The sequence below is a fragment of the Podarcis gaigeae genome (assembly GCF_964106915.1).
Source record: "Podarcis gaigeae genome assembly, chromosome: 15".
NCBI classification, from domain to species: Eukaryota; Metazoa; Chordata; class Lepidosauria; order Squamata; family Lacertidae; genus Podarcis; species Podarcis gaigeae.
The window spans coordinates 19,024,800-19,042,162 of NC_139692.1; the positions used below are offsets into that span (position 1 = coordinate 19,024,800).

At 43.6% G+C, this 17,363-nt stretch overlaps 2 protein-coding genes across 6 annotated transcripts in view; one reads left to right on the plus strand and one right to left on the minus strand.

Moving 5' to 3' along the window:
* The window catches only part of USP28 (ubiquitin specific peptidase 28), a 32,005-nt gene extending 19,492 nt beyond the window's left edge, over window positions 1–12,513 (plus strand). The window contains exons 17-26 of one of the 5 annotated variants that reach the window (XM_083713942.1): window positions 872–1,060; window positions 1,592–1,737; window positions 1,899–2,084; window positions 3,077–3,172; window positions 4,607–4,785; window positions 5,150–5,228; window positions 7,034–7,113; window positions 8,535–8,658; window positions 9,516–9,708; window positions 11,117–12,513. In XM_083713942.1, coding sequence (XP_083570068.1) covers window positions 872–1,060; window positions 1,592–1,737; window positions 1,899–2,084; window positions 3,077–3,172; window positions 4,607–4,785; window positions 5,150–5,228; window positions 7,034–7,113; window positions 8,535–8,658; window positions 9,516–9,708; window positions 11,117–11,292 — 1,448 coding nt within the window. In that variant the 3' untranslated portion in view covers window positions 11,293–12,513. Of the gene's footprint in view, window positions 1–871; window positions 1,061–1,591; window positions 1,738–1,898; window positions 2,085–3,076; window positions 3,173–4,606; window positions 4,786–5,149; window positions 5,229–7,033; window positions 7,264–7,488; window positions 8,659–9,515; window positions 9,709–11,116 lie in introns of those variants that run through there. The other 4 variants (XM_083713943.1, XM_083713944.1, XR_014558242.1 and 1 more) reach the window with 4 other exon arrangements.
* Window positions 12,514–14,302: 1,789 nt separating this feature from the next.
* CLDN25 (claudin 25) lies at window positions 14,303–15,676 on the minus strand. The gene has a single exon (XM_083715338.1). The coding sequence runs from the start codon at window positions 15,301–15,303 to the stop codon at window positions 14,593–14,595; it is 711 nt and encodes a 236-aa protein (XP_083571464.1). The 5' UTR covers window positions 15,304–15,676; the 3' UTR covers window positions 14,303–14,592.
* Between the last annotated feature and the right edge of the window lie 1,687 nt (window positions 15,677–17,363).

Here is a 17,363-nt window from a genome sequence, read left to right on the forward strand (position 1 = left end):
CCCCAAAACAGTGGTGCGTGTTTGGGATAGAAGCAGCTTCAGTTTATTTGTATCTCCTGTTCAGGATTGTTCTGGATCAAAAGGCAACAAAAGAGATCATCTTAATAAAGTTCCATTCCAACCCTACCCCAATTTAAATGTAGATATGGACCAGGATAAGCATAAGGATTGATAAGAAGCTGAAAGAATCCTCCAGGCATTGATGGGTTGACAGAGCAGAGGAGTAATAAATTAGGAGCTAATGGTTTGGGAGGAGTTGGGGCTTTCCCTAGGTCCCTTTATACATCATTTGCATTTTGAGCCTTAGCAGTAGGTGTGTGGATGTGTAAAAGGTAAAGAACCCCTGGATGGTTAAGTCCAGTCAAAGACAACTATGAGGTTGCAGCGCTCATCTCACTTTCAGGCCGAGGGAGCCGGTGTTTGTCCACAGGCAGCTTTCCAGGTCAGTGTGGGAGCAATACCTATTTATCTATTTACATTGGCATGCTTTTAAACTGTTAGGTTGGCAGGGGCTGGGACAGAGCAATCACTCCATCGCAGGGATTTGAACCACCGACCTTCTGATTAGCAAGCCCAAGAGGCTCAGTGGTATAGAACACAGTGCCACTGCGTCCCGTGGATGTGTAGCCCCACCCCCCACCCCAATAGGGTGGTGTGTGAACCCAAATCTGTTTCTATAACTGTCTGCAACTTCTATCCAAGGTGCTCAGATAAGTAGGGGTGACCCATAGTATTAATAAACAAAGGTTTCATTGTAGGCTATTCTTTCACAAAGTGTCTTGGTTTAATAGTGAGCCTGACAAGTATTCAGAGGTAGGATGCAAGGGGCAAATGAGCACCAGCACCTTCTGGATATTTTCCCTTTGATTAGATTATGTTAATGGGCAGACCCAGAGAGAAGTGGAATCTCTGCCTCTGGAGCTCCAGCACTACATCCAAGAAGACAACTGGAGGCTTGAACAGGAGGTGGCAGAGTGGGAGGAGCAGTCGAGCAAGATGGCGCAGATGGATCAGTCATCACCAGCAGAGTCTCAGGACCTCTCTTCTGACTTGGGACAAGGTGAGAAAAGCAGTCAGTCTTTTTGCTTGCCTCTCCCAATGCCGGTTGTTCAGCCCTCTGACTTACTGGATTGCTGAGAGTGATGAGACAGTCCTGGTGCTTAAATTTCTATAAGAAGCCCTGTGTGGACTTTACCTCCCATATTGACTTGCCCCATGTATTGAGATGATTTTCAGAGGTTCTTCCAAAGCGCATGCCATTTAGAGGTAATGCAGGTTGCTATCTGTAGAATTCCCTCACTGGGGATGATCCTTGGCACCAGCCTTGTTACCTTTTTATTCTTCCAGATTTATTAATGCATTACTTATAAGACACGGGCTGCTGTTTTTGTCCCGTTCATTGAAAGCATTGTTCAAAAGGTAGAATAAAAATCTTTGCCCTCCTACACTAGCTGTACAGCTGTACACTGGGCTGTAGCTCAGGGCTAGGCACGACCCAAGTTCTAACATTTTGTCGAGTTCTATGTTTTTCTAAATGCCTTGCTGGACATAGAGAGTAAATTGTGCACTACGCTTATTTTTCTCTCCTCAGAAAGATCTTGTTCCTCCAGCTCTGAACGGATGGCACATTCCCTCTCCTCCGAACATGCCATGATTGCCAAGGAACAGACGGCTCAAGCCATTGCCAAGACAGCTGATGCATATGAGAAGGCTGGTGGATTGGCAGCTCTTGACAAGGTGAAAATAGCAATTGTTGGGCTTCCGGACCTTTATAGCCACCCTTTTCCATGCCTCTGCTCCCTGCCTCCTCTTGCTTGAACCTTTTTTTTGCTTTGCTGGCTTACCTTTCATTTCCCTTTCTGATTTCTTTCTGTTTTCTTATCTCTGTGTGGCAACAGTCAAAGGAGGAGGAACCAGTGCAGCACCTCCCGGAAGAAGCAAACCCCACCACTCAGGCAGAAGAGCCACAGGCTGCTATGGGGTTGGAGCTTTCTGCCCCACCTAGCTCACAGATCTCTGAAGTGGATATCCCCAGTGTGGGAAAGATTCTAGTTAGATCAGATGCAGATGGATATAATGAAGAGGTACACAGCTATGTGTCTGTGTGTCTTTTTTGCAGCAAGCAAAAATGTTGGGGATGAGCATCTTTCATTCTGAGGCATTGCGAACTAGGGAAGATGCCAGACACTGCCCTCGCGGGCTGCATCTTTCCCATTTCAGATGGGTTGTGCTTGGAAGTAAACATCCCAGAGCTGTCTCTCAAACAATCCAAATGGTGGTTATTAGGATTGCAGACTTTCCCACCAGTGGTTTGGTTTCTTTGACACGAGAGTACTCCCCAAGGTTGCTCACTTAAAAATAAAAATACTAAAGCTGTTCTGCCTCTACCGAGGTCTTTTTGCCATCCAAGGCCAAGGCCATCCAAGATGGTGAAGCCACATAACATTCTGAAAACGTAGCAGCAGACCTAGTCCTAAATTTTGACTGCTCTCCTGTGCATGGAAGCAATCCCGACAGCACCATCATATTTGTCTCCGGATTGAATGAACAATATGTTTTACGCCTGGGGGTTTTCAGCATGTGAGTGGGGACTGGTAGGTTAAGTAAGCCAGTTGCTAGCAACCTGCTGTGGAGTAGGTGGACCTGCACATTATGTCATCCCATACAGGAAACGGGCATGGGTTAGGACTTTGGTGATGTATCTCTGCATCCCCTTAATTGCCCTTAATTCCTGCTCATCTTTCATTAGACCCTCTCGACGCAAATGTGGACACTTAATTCATAGTTGGTAGAGGGGCACAAAGTTGAGGTGTGTCTACAAATGTGTGAACAAATCAAAGTAACTTAATAATCATGAAGGGCAGTCTTCAACTGGCTGCTTCCATGACCATACTGGTTGAGGCTGATGGGAGTTGCAGTTCAGAATTCAAACATCTGGAAGACCCCAGGTATGGAAGAAGGTAGAACCCTGACTCTGGACTCTGCATGTCTTAGCTCTTGCCTGTTCCGACTCTTTCATCGTGTAGCATTTTTCATTTTTCCTCTCTCCATCTTTCTTTTTTCTTCTTTCTGTCAGATGATGCTCAGTCCTGCCATGCAAGGTGTGATCCTGGCTATTGCTAAAGCCCGTCAAACCTTTGATCGGGATGGGTCTGAAGCAGGGCTAGTTAAGGTACTATTGTACACATTGGCCTCTTGGCAGTGGAGAAATAAAATGAAACATTGGCTATGGATGCCACGTGGCTGTTCCTTACTTCGTTTTTCTGCCCTGCAATGTCTTGATTGCAGAGATCATTTGTTCCGTCACAAGAGGTTGATATTCCACTTTGAGGAAGCAGGTCTTCACTGATTTTTGAAGTTTCTCCTCCAAGGAGCCTTCTTAAGATCTGTCCTCCACTGAGATAAAAAGCCTGCTGCTGCTCTTAAAGCATAAACATTCCACTCTTGAGTAGAAGTTTATTGGATGCACCCCAAAGTGCAGCTCCCTCCACTACTGCTATTGGATATATATATTACAAGATGTGGTCTTCTCATGACCAAGGGAAGCACTGGACTGGCTTGTGAAGCTTCTTTCTAGTCCTAGAGAGGGTGGCATCCTGATTTTCCTTCTTTCCTCTACATAAGGAGGGCTTCCTGTAGTTAGAAAACTTAGAACCTAGAGATAACCATTTATCCTATTCTGCTTTTTCCCCTGCTTGCGGGTATTGTTAGGGGTTGAGGGGGCAGGGATTGCTGCTTTTATTTATATTTTTGGTATATTTATTTTAGATCTTATGATTTTTATGCAAATTCTTTAATTTGGTTGTATTTTTTGATGTTTTATTTATTGTTTATGACTACTTTCGTTACATTTGTAATTGTATGGCAGGTTTTTTACATGTTGTAAGCCACCTTGAGTGTGGTTTTAACCTTGGAAAGGCAACATATAAATAAAACGATGCATGCATGTATGTATATTGTTAAGAAATCTTTTGTCTGGTATCCATTGAGCCTATTTCTCAGCTGTAAAAGTCTACAAATGAGGACTCATGTTTCTAGCTCAGGTTCTGGACATCTCAAGAAATCTTGCTGTCTCAAAGTAGATAGGTGGAAATTGCCCACCTTTCAGAAAATCCTCTGAATGATTGTTGAAAGCCAATGCACTGGGAATTTTCTTAGTAGCCCTGCAGCCTTCCAGAAACAGCCTAAAGTGCCAACTGCTGTCAGAAGCAAAACTTGCATTATACCGTCCTATATCCGGAGGTCTCAGGGCAATTCACAGAAAAGATAACAATTGTAGAGAGCAGTTTGTTCCTGTTGTTGTTAGAGATGTGTGCTGAATAAAATCCTCAGTATTGCTGCACTAGATCATATGGCACTAGCTTTTGCCTACCAATTCCAAGGAGCTACTTTGACATGGTTGGAGCAAGGCCTCATGACGGTCATCTGCAGAGCAAAACAAGACCTTGCAGTTGCTTGGCTTCATAGGACTTTAATTTCAGCACATCCAGCTTAAGTTGGTCGTGAGCAGCTTATTGATAAGAATGTCCCTCAAAGTCTAAGAACTGCTTGCATTGTGGATTCATAATTGTCAGACTGATATTATTCCAATTCTTGGCTTTATTAGGCATTCCATGAAGAATACTCCAGGCTGTACTCGCTGTCAACAGAGACTCCAACACCACAAAATGACCCCCGGCTTCAGCACGTCCTAGTTTACTTCCTGCAGAACAATGCGCCAAAGCAAGTGGTGGAACGGACTCTTCTGGAGCAGTTTGCAGACAAAAACCTCAGCTATGATGAAAGGTTTGTTCAGAACACATAAGCTGGAATGTCTTCTGTGTGAATAAAGGAAGGGCACAGAATTGTTTTGAAAGTGCTATATGGGGGCTTTGTTTGGTAGGAGTGGTGTTCAGTGACTTTGGTAGCACTGATCAGTATTAGATGGTTAAAGAGATTTTTATTGTTCTGTGTTTTAGCTCTCCATTTCTAACTTGCATTTCCTCCTCAATGGGCTAAGAAGGCAGCTTCCAGCAAGTCCGCGCTGCTTGCATTTCTAAAATATATAGATGTAATATCAAAACAAGCTAAATCTAAGAGATGTTTCAGTTGACATTCTCTGGCTTTTGGGTGTCCCTTCACTTAGCTTTCTCCTCCTTTCCGTGAACAGATCGATTAGCATTATGAAGGTAGCTCGAGCTAAGTTGAAAGAGATTGGACCTGATGAGGTGGACATGGAAGAGTATAAGGTAAGGAGCCTTAGCTCTAAAGTTTTAGATCTGGTTTATATCATTGTGTCAAAGCTGCAGCCTAATAGTTAGGTGAGCAAATGCTATTCTTATGACCAAAAAAGTAAAATCTGTTTCCTTCAGATAAGTGGTGATCACTTAGTTTCTTCAGAGCTGTGTTTTGAGGGTTACTCCCTCTCTCTGAGATGTCTATATTTCCTCTTGCCCTGTCCCCTATCCTGGATAAAATCTGTTCCACACATAAAACAGTAGCAGAAATAAGAGTGCCCTCCCTACCCCCCCCCCCCCGCATCCCATTTAGGTATTATGGTAAATTTAGTAGCATTCTCTTCATCCATTTTCAGTAGAAATGTGTCTACAGCATTTTTAAAGTGTCTGGCTTGCTGAGACACTACAGAGTGTTTCAGGTGCTCCCTTTGCTGTCTTGTAGAGATTCTGCTTCACATTCACTTCAGGATTCATCTGAATCCAACGGACAGCCATACTGCATATACCCAAATTGAGGGTAAAGTGCATAATAAAGGTAAAGGAACCCCTGACCATTAGGTCCAGTCGTGACCGACTCTGGGGTTGTGGCGCTCATCTCGCTTTATTGGCCGAGGGAGCCGGCGTACAGCTTCCGGGTCATGTGGCCAGCATGACTAAGCCGCTTCTGGTGAACCAGAGCAGCACACGGAAACGGCATTTACCTTCCCGCCGGAAGGTAAATTACCTATTTATCTACTTGCACTTTGGCGTGCTTTCGGACTGCTAGGTTGGCAGGAGCAGGGACCGAGCAATGGGAGCTCACCCTGTCTCGGGGATTCAAACCGCCGACCTTCTGATCGGCAAGCCCTAGGCTCTGTGGTTTAACCCACAGCACCACCCGCATCCCAAAAAGTGCATAATAGGTAAAGGTAAATAAAGGGACCACTGACCATTAGGTCCAGTCATGGAAGACTCCAGGGCTGCGGTGCTCATCTCGCTTTACTGGCCAAGGGAGCTGGCATACAGCTTCCGGGTCATGTGGCCAGCATGACTAAGCTGCTTCTGGCAAACCAGAGCAGCACACGGAATAGGTATCTTGTAATTAGTAAGTGGGCTATGATTCCTGCCTCTCTCCACCTGGCCTAGGGCAGGGCCTGACAGGCTTCATAAGAACTGCTGCTTCTGCTGCTGCCCAGCAAGGACTGGGGTATTTTGGGGAAAATTTTGTCAGGAGCTTTTGCTGTTATTGATACTAATTTTTTGTATATTTTTATGTGGAAATGGTTCAGTTTGGTTATGTAGTCTTGATGTGTGTTATTTGTTTTTATGACTACTTTGCTATGTTTGTAACTAAATCTTTTCATATTGTAAGCCGCCTTGAGCATTGTTTTAACTGTGGAAAGGTGGCATACAAATAAAATGATGATGATGATTACCGTATTTTTACCATGTATTAGACAAGGTTTTTTGACTCAGAAATCTTGTCCAAAAACAGGGGTTGTCCTATACACAGATGGGGGGGGGGTGGCACGCACCGGTTGGCGGGAGTGCAACTTCCCAAGATGCCGCTGCACCTGGGAAACGATCTAGGGAGTATTTTCTGCCCGCAGCTGCATGGGGGGGAGAAGCTCAACAACTTTGGACCATCTCCCTTCATTTTCTTAAAATTGAGTCCCCCAAACTAAGTCGTCTTATACATGGGGACGTCTTATAGATGGAAAAATGCGGTGCCCAAAAGCAACAAGAGAAAAGGAGCAATATGAGAAAAGCCAGGTGTGAATAAAGTGGGACTTACTGAACCATTAATGGATTGTGACCATTTTCTTTTTCCGGCACAGAAATGGCACGAAGACTACAGTTTGTTTCGCAAAGTATCTATTTACCTCTTAACAGGCTTGGAACTGTATCAGAATAAACAGTAAGTTTGTGTAAATTGTTTCTAAAGGTTGTGATGAAGATTTGAAGGGTAGCTGAGGATTGGTGGATGTATTCTTAGACCCAACACAAGGTTGAAATCTGTGGTGGTGCATCATAGCAAGTAGAAATTAGGGACGACTTGAGTGGGGAAGTACAGTGGTACCTCTGGATGCGAACGGGATCCATTCCAGAGCGCCGTTCACATCCTGAAGAGAACGCACCCCACATCTGCACGGGTCGCGATTTACAGCTTCTGCACATGCGTGTGACGTCATTTTGAGCGTCTGCGCATGCGTGAGAGGTGAAACCCAGAAGTAACGTGTTCCGTTACTTCTGGGTCTCCGCGGAGCACAACCTGAAGCAACTTTCACCCGAGGTATGACTTTTCCACTGTGTATAATCATAATCATAATTTATTATTTATCCCCCATCCATCCCCAGGCGGCTTCCAGCAAAATATTAAAATACATGATGTTTCCACTTCCGCATCTGTATCTTCTCATGAATACTTTGGCTCAAAAGGTTTCATTTTGTCTGGAGAGGTGAATCAGTAAGATTCCAGCAAGCTTGGACAAGCCTTATTCTAATGGACACATAAGGATGGTGAAGAAGGGTGGTGCTAGGATGCTTGTGGTAATCCCTCATGCACTGAGGGGAGAGCAGGAACTTCTGAACAGGATACAGTTGTGTTCCTGTGAATTTTGGTCAATGTGCTAGTTTGTAGGCCAGTTCTTACTAGGCAGCTGTCCTCCTACAGAGTGGTGCATGGGCTACACTGAGAAAATGTTCCTAGCTCATTTAAGCAAAGCATCCCTTCCCAGTTATTTGTATTCCAGAAGGGCTTCTTTTCTGAACACAGGGAAGTAGTTAACAGATAGGTATAGCCAGTGCTTTTTTAGGGGTACTCTCATTTTGACTCAAGAAAATCACCATTTTATAGTTCAAATCAGGAAAAAATGAATACAGTAAATGGACAAAAGTACAAAGAACATGCATTACCTCATATTACACAGCTCACAGTCACTTCCACATTGACATGAGGTTGTGTGCACTAACATCTTCCCGATTCCTCTGCTAGATTCCAACTCCTACTTCACACATTAAAACGCTCACTTCCATTTGAGATTCAAGAAATATTGTGACAGGAAATGAGGCTGCCATTGGGGGTAGCAACAGAACTGACAATTCACCGTGCTAGAGAAGAAACTAAAATATTTTGGTTTATTCCATTAGATTCACAAAACGTTTAGGGGTATGTGTTACCCCAGCGTACCCCCATAAAAAAGCACTGGGTATAGCCATGTGTCCCAAGCAAGTATAAGAGCTATGAATGGCTGCTGTAGTTTGCAGTAAATGTTTGCTTGCACAACCTGTTTTGATTTCGAAGATTGCAACTCTCACCCTCTTTCTTATTCTTATAAGGTACTATGAAGCTCTGACCTATCTGGTGTATGCCTATCAGAGCAATCTGACCTTGCGGAGGAAGGGAGCCAACAGAGGCGCCAATGCATCTTTAATTGCTCTGTTCAGAAGAAAATGTCTCTTGGTTGGTATTAACCCCTTCTCCCCTCCCACCACCCCTTCAAGGAGCTTGCTGGTAGAATGATCCACTTCCAAATCATTGCTTTGTTTTCAATCTTCGTCTTATTCTCATGTGCAGATCCAATTCTTTATAGAAATGGAGTTCACTGCTTTAATACACTGTTCTCCTCACAGTGCCATTGCTCTTCCTTGCATAGTTTTAATTTTCTCGTGGTCTTGGCTCTTATATGGGTGCTGCTTTCTCCACCCTTTGACCGATCAGAAGGTTGCCGATCAGAAGGTTGGCAGTTCGAATCCCCACAATAGGGTGAGCTCCCATCGCTCTGTCCCAGCTCCTGCCAACCTAGCAGTTTGAAAGCATGCCAGTGCAAGTAGATAAAATAGGTACCACTGTGGCGAGAAGGTAAACATTGTTTCTGTGCATTCTGGTTTCCATCACGGTATTCTGTTGCACCAGAAGCAATTTAGTCCTGCTCGTCACATGACCCGAAACGCTGTCTGTGGACAAATGCCGGCTTCCTTGTCCTGAAAGCGAAATGAGCACCGCAACCCCATAGTCGCCTTTGACTGGACCTAACCATCCAGGGGTCCTTTACCTTTATAGTGTGCTCTATCTCTTGGTTCCTGAATGGATTAGTGAAAACCTCGCTCAGGTTGGGGCCCTTTGCAGAGAGGGGCATATCTGGCAGATGTTTGGGCTCTTTTTTGCCATGGCAGTGTAAAAACAAGCAAACAAAAACCCCTAAATGTTCAGCTGCACTCTCAAACTTGCCACAGGAAGCATTGCGGAAAGTAACCAGACACCAGGCTGAGCTGTTGCCAAAGACCCATAAATGTGTTTCTCATATCGCTTTGCCACAGAAGTTGAACGATGCTGCAGCAGCTCTGTTTGAAAGTAGCAATGAGTTGAGCGTGGATGAAGGTGTGAACATCTTGAATGAGTTGATAATCCCCTGCATGCACCTCCTCATCAGCAATGATACAAAGGATGACCTGGATGCCGTTGAGGTCATGAGAAATCGTTGGTGTGCTTACCTGGGAAAGGACATGAATGGTAAGAAAGGGGGTCCTGGACCTCTTACTCTGTGCTGCTATCATCCTGTCTCTCGCCTAGTATTGCTAGTCTTTGTGTACCTCCTGACTGTTTTTCTAAAGACTGTCAGTAAAATGCCCTTGCACAATTCAGATAATCCACAATATTTGCATTTTGCTTAGCCCTAAAGCCAAGGTGGCAAAATGTCGCCCTCCAGATGTCAGCTGGACTACAACTCCTATCACATCTGGCTATTGGCCTTGCTGGCTGAGGCTGATGGGAGTTGGAGTTCAACAGCATCTGGTGGGCTACAGCATCTAAAGTTTACTGGAGAGACTGCCTTCTTGAATTACTAGATCTTTGTCTTCAGAATATGGGATTTGATTCTTTCATTTCCCCTCTTGTTTTCAAGCAGAAGTAACACCCTCTTGTATGGGCCGTTCCAGTTATAACAGCTTACTGTGTACACCAAGCAGCATTCTCCTGGGGTGAGGAATGATAGAAAATGTTTTTTATTGCCAGAAATTACTTGTACATGTTGCATCTGTACCTGGCACATCCTGTGATCAGAGGTACACACTGATCAGAAAACTTACTTTTAAATCTTCACGTGGCATGTCAGTCTTTACCCCAGAGATTCCGGGAGCAGGGGGCAGAATGGAGTAGTAAGAGGCAACAATGTGTGAGGAATTTATTATTATTATTACTGAACATATCGTGAATTAAAATAAGCACACATGATCTGGAAGTTAATCTGTTGTGCATTTTTCTTTGCTAGATTTCAATAAATTGGTTAAACTTTGTTCACTTCAGCCAGCAGGGGGTGTCAGGAAAAAGTATTGGCCCTAAAATACTATTTCAAAATAGACAAAAGCTCTGGTTTCTACAGTTGAGTTTTCTTGTGTTCTGCTTTCATGAACTTGTGAAAAAGCTTTTTCACATCTGCAATTCAGACTTGCCGATAGTTGCTTACAGTGAAAAATATTTCCTTTTAGACAAGTGGCTTATCTGACGAGTACCACCTTGTAAAATGCAGGTGGTTGTGAATTGGGTACAACTTAAAAGGTATCTCTTACTGTACACTGAGAATGAGGTGCTGTTGTAAGTGTTTGCAGGTTGGGTTTGTAGACATCCGTGATGTCTGCAACACTGTCTTCACGAGTGTTTATGGGAAGTGCTTGGTGAAGTTGTCAATAAGTGCCCTATTTTAACTTGTAAGTGACATTATGTTGCTTTGAAGGAGTGGGAAAAGGGGAAATATGATTGAGGGAACTTCCAGATTTACATACAGATCAGCATTCCAGAGTTTTTCTGCATCTTCTTACATTTCACAATCTTAGTTTCAACAAGACATCAAAGCATAGATTTGTTGCTATTGGGTTGTTGTTGTTGTTGTTGTTGTTGTTATTTGGCTCTTCTTGTATTACAGAGGACCTGCAGCTAAAACTGAGTGAATTCCTACCCCGCCTGCTAGATTGTTCCTCCGAGGGCATAGTTCTGAAAGAACCACCCAAGATCCGCCCCAATTCTCCCTACGATCTCTGCAGCCGATTTGCAGCTGTCATGGAATCTATTCATGGGGCCTCGACTGTCACTGTCAAATAAAAACTGCCGACTGTACTGCATTAAGCTCTGGAGACCACAGGCCCATCAGCATGTGGAATCCAGCTGCCGACCACCTTTTGGAATGGAGCAAGGAAGAGAGATGCTATGTTGAGACAATCCACATTCAGACCTAACCAAAACTGTGCTTAGAAAAGGGCTAAATGGGACATGACATCCTCTGGTGTGCACCATATATGGGCAGCCACTAAATTAGAACATGTCTTGAGGTTTCACTGTTTTACGTTGACTATAACTGCGTTTGCCTTGGCTTCCTACAAGAACACGGTAGGAAGACACTTATTTTTTTAAACGGAAATTTTAAACACAGCATATTGTATATATATACTTCTATTGTGCTCAATTCTTATGGAGTATACAGTGGTTTGATATGCTCATTGTGAGCATTCCATGCACGCTCTGTTATATTTTGAATGCACTTGCCACACATGCTGGTCTGTTCATGTGTCACAATGCCAGCAGTATGTTATCAGTGCTGATAGCTGTTGGGCTGTCATTGCATATGACTGGGCCAACACAAGGGAGTGCATTTAAAGCACAATGGGGAGCATGTAACCTGAAGCCTGTTTAAACTGGACCTCATTGACATCAAAGCAGGACTGATTCAGGGAATAAGCCAGACAGTCGTAGGTAATTTTAAGAGCAATAATTCACATTCACCTTTTTCATGGAAAAACACCTTAAAATGGGAGCCTATCAGTTGAGGCCCTTTCCATCAGATATCTCCTGATGTGGCGGTAACAGAAGAACCTGGTAGCCTGGGTTGTAAAAAATACAGGCATTCGTTTGTGTATGCTAGCAACTCAAAACACAGTTGATGCCATCAGGAGAAATGGTGACGGTGGCAATATTTTACAGTTGCTACAGAATTGCAAAAGTCATTCCAGGACAAGAATGGAGATGCAAAACAAAACCCCTAAGGAAACTGCTTTCTCTGACCTCCCAAAGCATATCTCCTTTATTACCAATCACTGAATTTTCATTATCAGGCTAGTATTGGCAGTGACAAGGGCTCTGAAGTCAGGAATAATAAACCTTTATAAAAAGATACTGCTTAACTGGCAAAGTCTACTGCCAATATTTTTAAGCAATCTTTGTTTTACTGGAATACATTGGCAATCGGGATGTAAATGGAAATACATATTTGAGAAGCCTTTTTCTGTTTTAATTAAATGTGCAATAAAGAATTTTACCCTATTTAAATTTGTAGTGGATTGCTTTGTTTCTTTTGAGTGTCTAGACCAGGGTCAGCAAACTTTTTCAGCAGGGGGCCGGTCCACTGTCCCTCAGACCTGTGGGGGGCCAGACTATATGGAGGGTGAGAACAAATTCCTATGTCCCACAAATAACCCAGAGATGCATTTTAAATAAAAGCACACATTTTACTCCTGTAAAAACACACAGATTCCCAGACCGTCCGCGGGCCGGATTTAGAAGGCGATTGGGCCAGATCCAGGCCTTAGTTTGCCTACCCACGGTCTAGACTTTATCTTTCTCCTTTTCTCAGCTGTGTTTGAACACTGGGAGACTTTCCTATTGGATAATTTTTGCAAAGGTCACCACTGGATTAGCCATATAACATGACCTAGTCTGCATCCTACTTGCTTTGGTGCTAAGAATAGATTAATTGCTCCACTACTTCCAGTTGTGGTGTGCCTCATTATTTAGCCTGTGATGCTGATCCTTGGTCAATCTAAAACATTGACTGGTTAGTTTGGGGTGGACTGCTGTGCACATAGGCTGGGCCCCTATGATTACATAGGTGTAAGGCTCCTGGAAAAGACCCTGGTGTTGGGAAAGATTGAGGGCAGAAGGAGAAGGGGACGACAGAGGACTAGATGGTTGGACAGTGTTCTCGAAGCTACCAGCGTGAGTTTGACCAAACTGCGGGAGGCAGTGGAAGACAGGAGTGCCTCGCGTTCTCTGGTCCATGGGGTCACGAAGAGTCAGACACAACTAAACGACTAAACAACAACAACAAGCCTCCTGGAGAAAATGTTGTTTGCCTTTATTTTTTACATTTTAGATTTGGGCGTTGCCAGGACTAACCAGGAGCCTAACCATGGGCCTCTTAACCATACAAGTATTCATGCTGTTTTTGCTCTGATTAACTTGTAGAATTCAGAAGAGAGACTTATAAAACTCTTTCCCCCTCCCTGCCCCCAAATGAGAGCATCTGTGTTATCAACAGAATCAGGCTTGCAAGTGATCCAGGCCTACCTAACCTTTCCTTGAAATCTGCCCAAGAAAGGAATTATATATTGTTGATGAATGCAACTTAAAGGAGCTTCTGCCAAAGTTTCAACCTAGAATTACTTTCTTGAAGTTCAAAACCATTGCCGTGTTCAATGTACTCATCTCACCTGCTACCTGCTTTAGTGCACAGGTAGGTTGAACGGTAAAGATATCATCTTCATTCAACACCTACCATATGGATCCTAGGTTGCAAGCCTTTGCCTACTTGCAATGGAGTAAGACCCATTGAGTTCGAGGTGGGGTGGGCTTCTAAGCAGACCAGTATAAGATTGCACCGTTAGTAGGTGAAGTCAGTAGCAGAGACACCACAAATAATGAAACTATAATTCACAAGGTCTTTTTCTCTATGCTTCATGCTTCTATTTGAGAAGTGTCCTTTTAGCCATTTTCCCCAAAACCCTATTACTGTATTGTCTCAAAAGACAGAGATTTCTGATCCATGTGAAAAGCAAACAAACGGTTCATTATTTTTTTACAGTGCAATTAAGTACTCCATAAAAGGTTTGACAATGCCTGTTGAATAAAACTTGATACCTTGCTATTGACATTGGATATCATAACTACAGTCAGTCTCCTTGACAAAAATTCTTTCCAGTGAAGGGGTATGTCATTAAACAGCCACTTTCCTGATTGTTTAGACTGAAGAAAAATTAGTCTTGCACAGGAAAGAACAGGGATTCTAATCCTGCATCCATTCCCCCTGTCCCCATCTTAATATATTAATAATACTCTAGTGAATTTTGAAGGAAAACAATTTATTTCTATGCATTCATGTTTAAGTTTCCCACATTGCAGTCATTGAGATGGGTATCCCTGTTGCCACTGAAAATGCCGCACAACATGGTATGACACATGTAAGTACAGAAAGTTTGCTTTCCCAAGCATATTTTTCAAAAAAAAGTGCTCCATAAAGGATGCTTGGAAGGATCCTAGACAATAACCCAGTTTCCAGCCAGTCAGATATAAGCCATTCTGACCATCTCAAATGGTTCTCATGAAACCTGTAAAGATACTATAGCAGGCAGCTCAGATGACAAGGTCTGCATTTTTAGGTGGCAAGTACTGATGATGACTTTGTAACCTGGGATCCTTTCGCACTTCTGGCTTACGGTGGACAGCAAACTGCTTGGACTTTGTTTGGGTTTGTAGGAAACAAGCTGAGCAGATCAGAAGAAACCCACCTAGTATGAGGAAAAACCCAGCAAACCAGCCCAGGAATAATGCTTCACCGAATCCCCACCTTGGGACAATCTCTGGCACAGTTTTATCCCAGAATTCTCGCACTACGTTGTAGGCAACCCAGGAGACGGGCACGAGGGTTGCCATTCCGGAAATGCAGAAGAGAATTCCTCCAGCGATTCCGAGGCGTTTTTTCAGTCCCAGGTTTTGTTCCCTTATCTTCAGACAGTTCAACCCCAAAATAGAAATAGAGAGGGCAAGGAATCCCAGTCCATTAGAGAGAACCATTACAATCCTAGAGATTCTGAACTCCAAAGGAAGGGTTAAGAGGGAGCCATAGCTTTTGCACTCCATTATGTTTTCATCTTGAATGACGCAGGCATGCCAAAGTCCTGTGTTCCAAGTCTCCAATTCATTCAATTCCAAGTTGAGGTTCTTCCAAAAAGGTATGGAAGTTGTAACACAAGAGGAGACCCAGCCGAAGAGCGAGATAATTAATCCCCCCAATTGGCCTATAGTACTGTAGTGCCAAGCCATATTTGGACTCTCAACCAGCATACAAAACTCTCTGCCTTTGAATGTTCACTATTCCAGATGAGCTTGATTCTTGCGGCAGAAGTTTTGATAGAGCTACAGTGTCATCAATATGCTGTAGGTTTCAATGGAGCCCATCTGAATTGGTGCTAGTTTTTTAAAAGAGCAGTGGAGGAGGAGCTGAAGAGAATACCACTCATTCCAAGGTGTGGCCAAGCTTTTCATATCTGGTTGGTTTTGCCTTTATCTGGAGGGGGAAAAATACAAATCCTAATTCAGCTTAATTCATGTGCAAGGCAGAAATGTCAATGTTAATTGAATTGATGCAATTGACCAAGTCCCTTTCAGCATGTGAACGGGCATAGATGGGGCTGATAGAGCAACTTCTTCAAACAGATTCACCGAAATGTGGCACAAAGATAACTGTACGTTTTGCAGTTTGAAATCCCACTATGCAGGTGTTCATTTCTACAGACCCTTTTGTGCAGAAACACTTTGTGCAGTACCGCCTCTGCAGAATTACCACATTACTGGCAGAGCATGTTGATCTTTTCACCAATTAGCCGGGGGGGGGGGGGGTTAACTCATATTTTGCTCGTCTCTTCAAGTTAGCTGGGACAGATGGTCTCTATTATGCCAAATGCTCCATTGTCCAGAAGCTCTGGATAGGAAATAAGGGAGATGACTATAGAAGGAAAGGAAAAACATGGATGGGAGATGAGTTGATCTGGATAATGGGGAAGGAAGAAACAAACCAACAAACCAGTGTCTCTCTGTCCCGTGAGAAGTTCCAAACCATAGCTGGCAAGGGTAGAAGACCAACATCTACCAACGAGCCCTTGGGCTGAGGAAATGTATCTTTAAAATGAGCTTTGAAAGGTTCTCTTGAGTGGTGCTTGAGCCTTTTTTCCCCATTGCAGAGGGTGGAGTATTCATCATTTTTCAGATTTACCCCCCCAAACCTGGCCATTCTCCAGATACTGAGTAAATACACAAAGCTCAGAGAAAACAGCTGTGTATAGAATGCGATTCTACTTAAGGATCCACAAGACCACTCAGGGGTCAGAGGTGACAGGCCCAGTTTGCTCAAGGAGCAGCTTATGAAGGTCGCTTGCTGGAGAACTTTTGCAATCGGTGTAATGCACATGCCACCTGTCTTTTCAAGTAGCTTCTTGGGACCTGTGTACTAGTTAATAAATGGAGAGGTTGTAGGAAACAGTCTGTTCAAGGTGGGAGCAATCAACTGCAACCTTCCCTGCTTCTGTGTGGGACTGTGTACGCACACAGTGAACTCCTTTTAAGATTATAAATTGCTAACTTTTTTTTTTAATGAGGAGGGAACTAAATATAGAATAATCTTGCTTCCTGGGTTGCAATATCAGTTCTTCTGCATGCTATTAGCCAAATGCTGACAAAACCACACTGCAATAATCAGTCAACTCATCTCCTAAACCAGCCTTTCACAGCCAGGTCCCTCTGCACATCTTGGACTGCGTGGAGTGCTGGCTGGGGTTGATGGGAGCTTTTCCTTAATATAGACAGAGCCCTCCAAGGTTAGGGAAGGCGACCCTAAGCAAGCACATTCCAGCCTCCAAACATCCTTGGGGGTTCATTCAGCCACCCTATATGATTTCCCCATCTGTTTCTCCATGTGTGGATTTGCCTAGCATTGGGATTTATCATGTTTATTTGCCCTGTCTCTTCTTACTCGTCTGCCTACTTTATTGTCGAGTAAAGTACAAGCAGTCAATGCTGATAAATTTCCACATCTTCCAAAAGCTTCACTTTGGCCTGGACTTAGCACTGAAACATGGGCTGTGTCTTCAGAGCTCAGCCCTAAGATGTTTATGTACATAATAAGAATAAGGAACCTCTAAACATGTAGGAACATCCTTCTTTGTTAAGCAAAGGGGGTGGATTTGATGATCCTCCTGGTTCCTTTCCAACACTACAATTCTTTGATTCTAGGATGAAGTTACCTACTGACTCTGAGGCTGAAGTCTTCCTATAAATCTGCTTTTTACAAATCAAACTCTTGCATTTTTTTATGATGATGTTTTAATTTGTCGGAAGCTGCCCAGAGT

What these genes read in the sequence shown, in the direction of transcription:
- CLDN25 (XM_083715338.1), bottom strand. Translation starts at nt 15,303, where the DNA reads ATGCTGGTTGAGAGTCCAAATATGGCTTGGCACTACAGTACTATAGGC.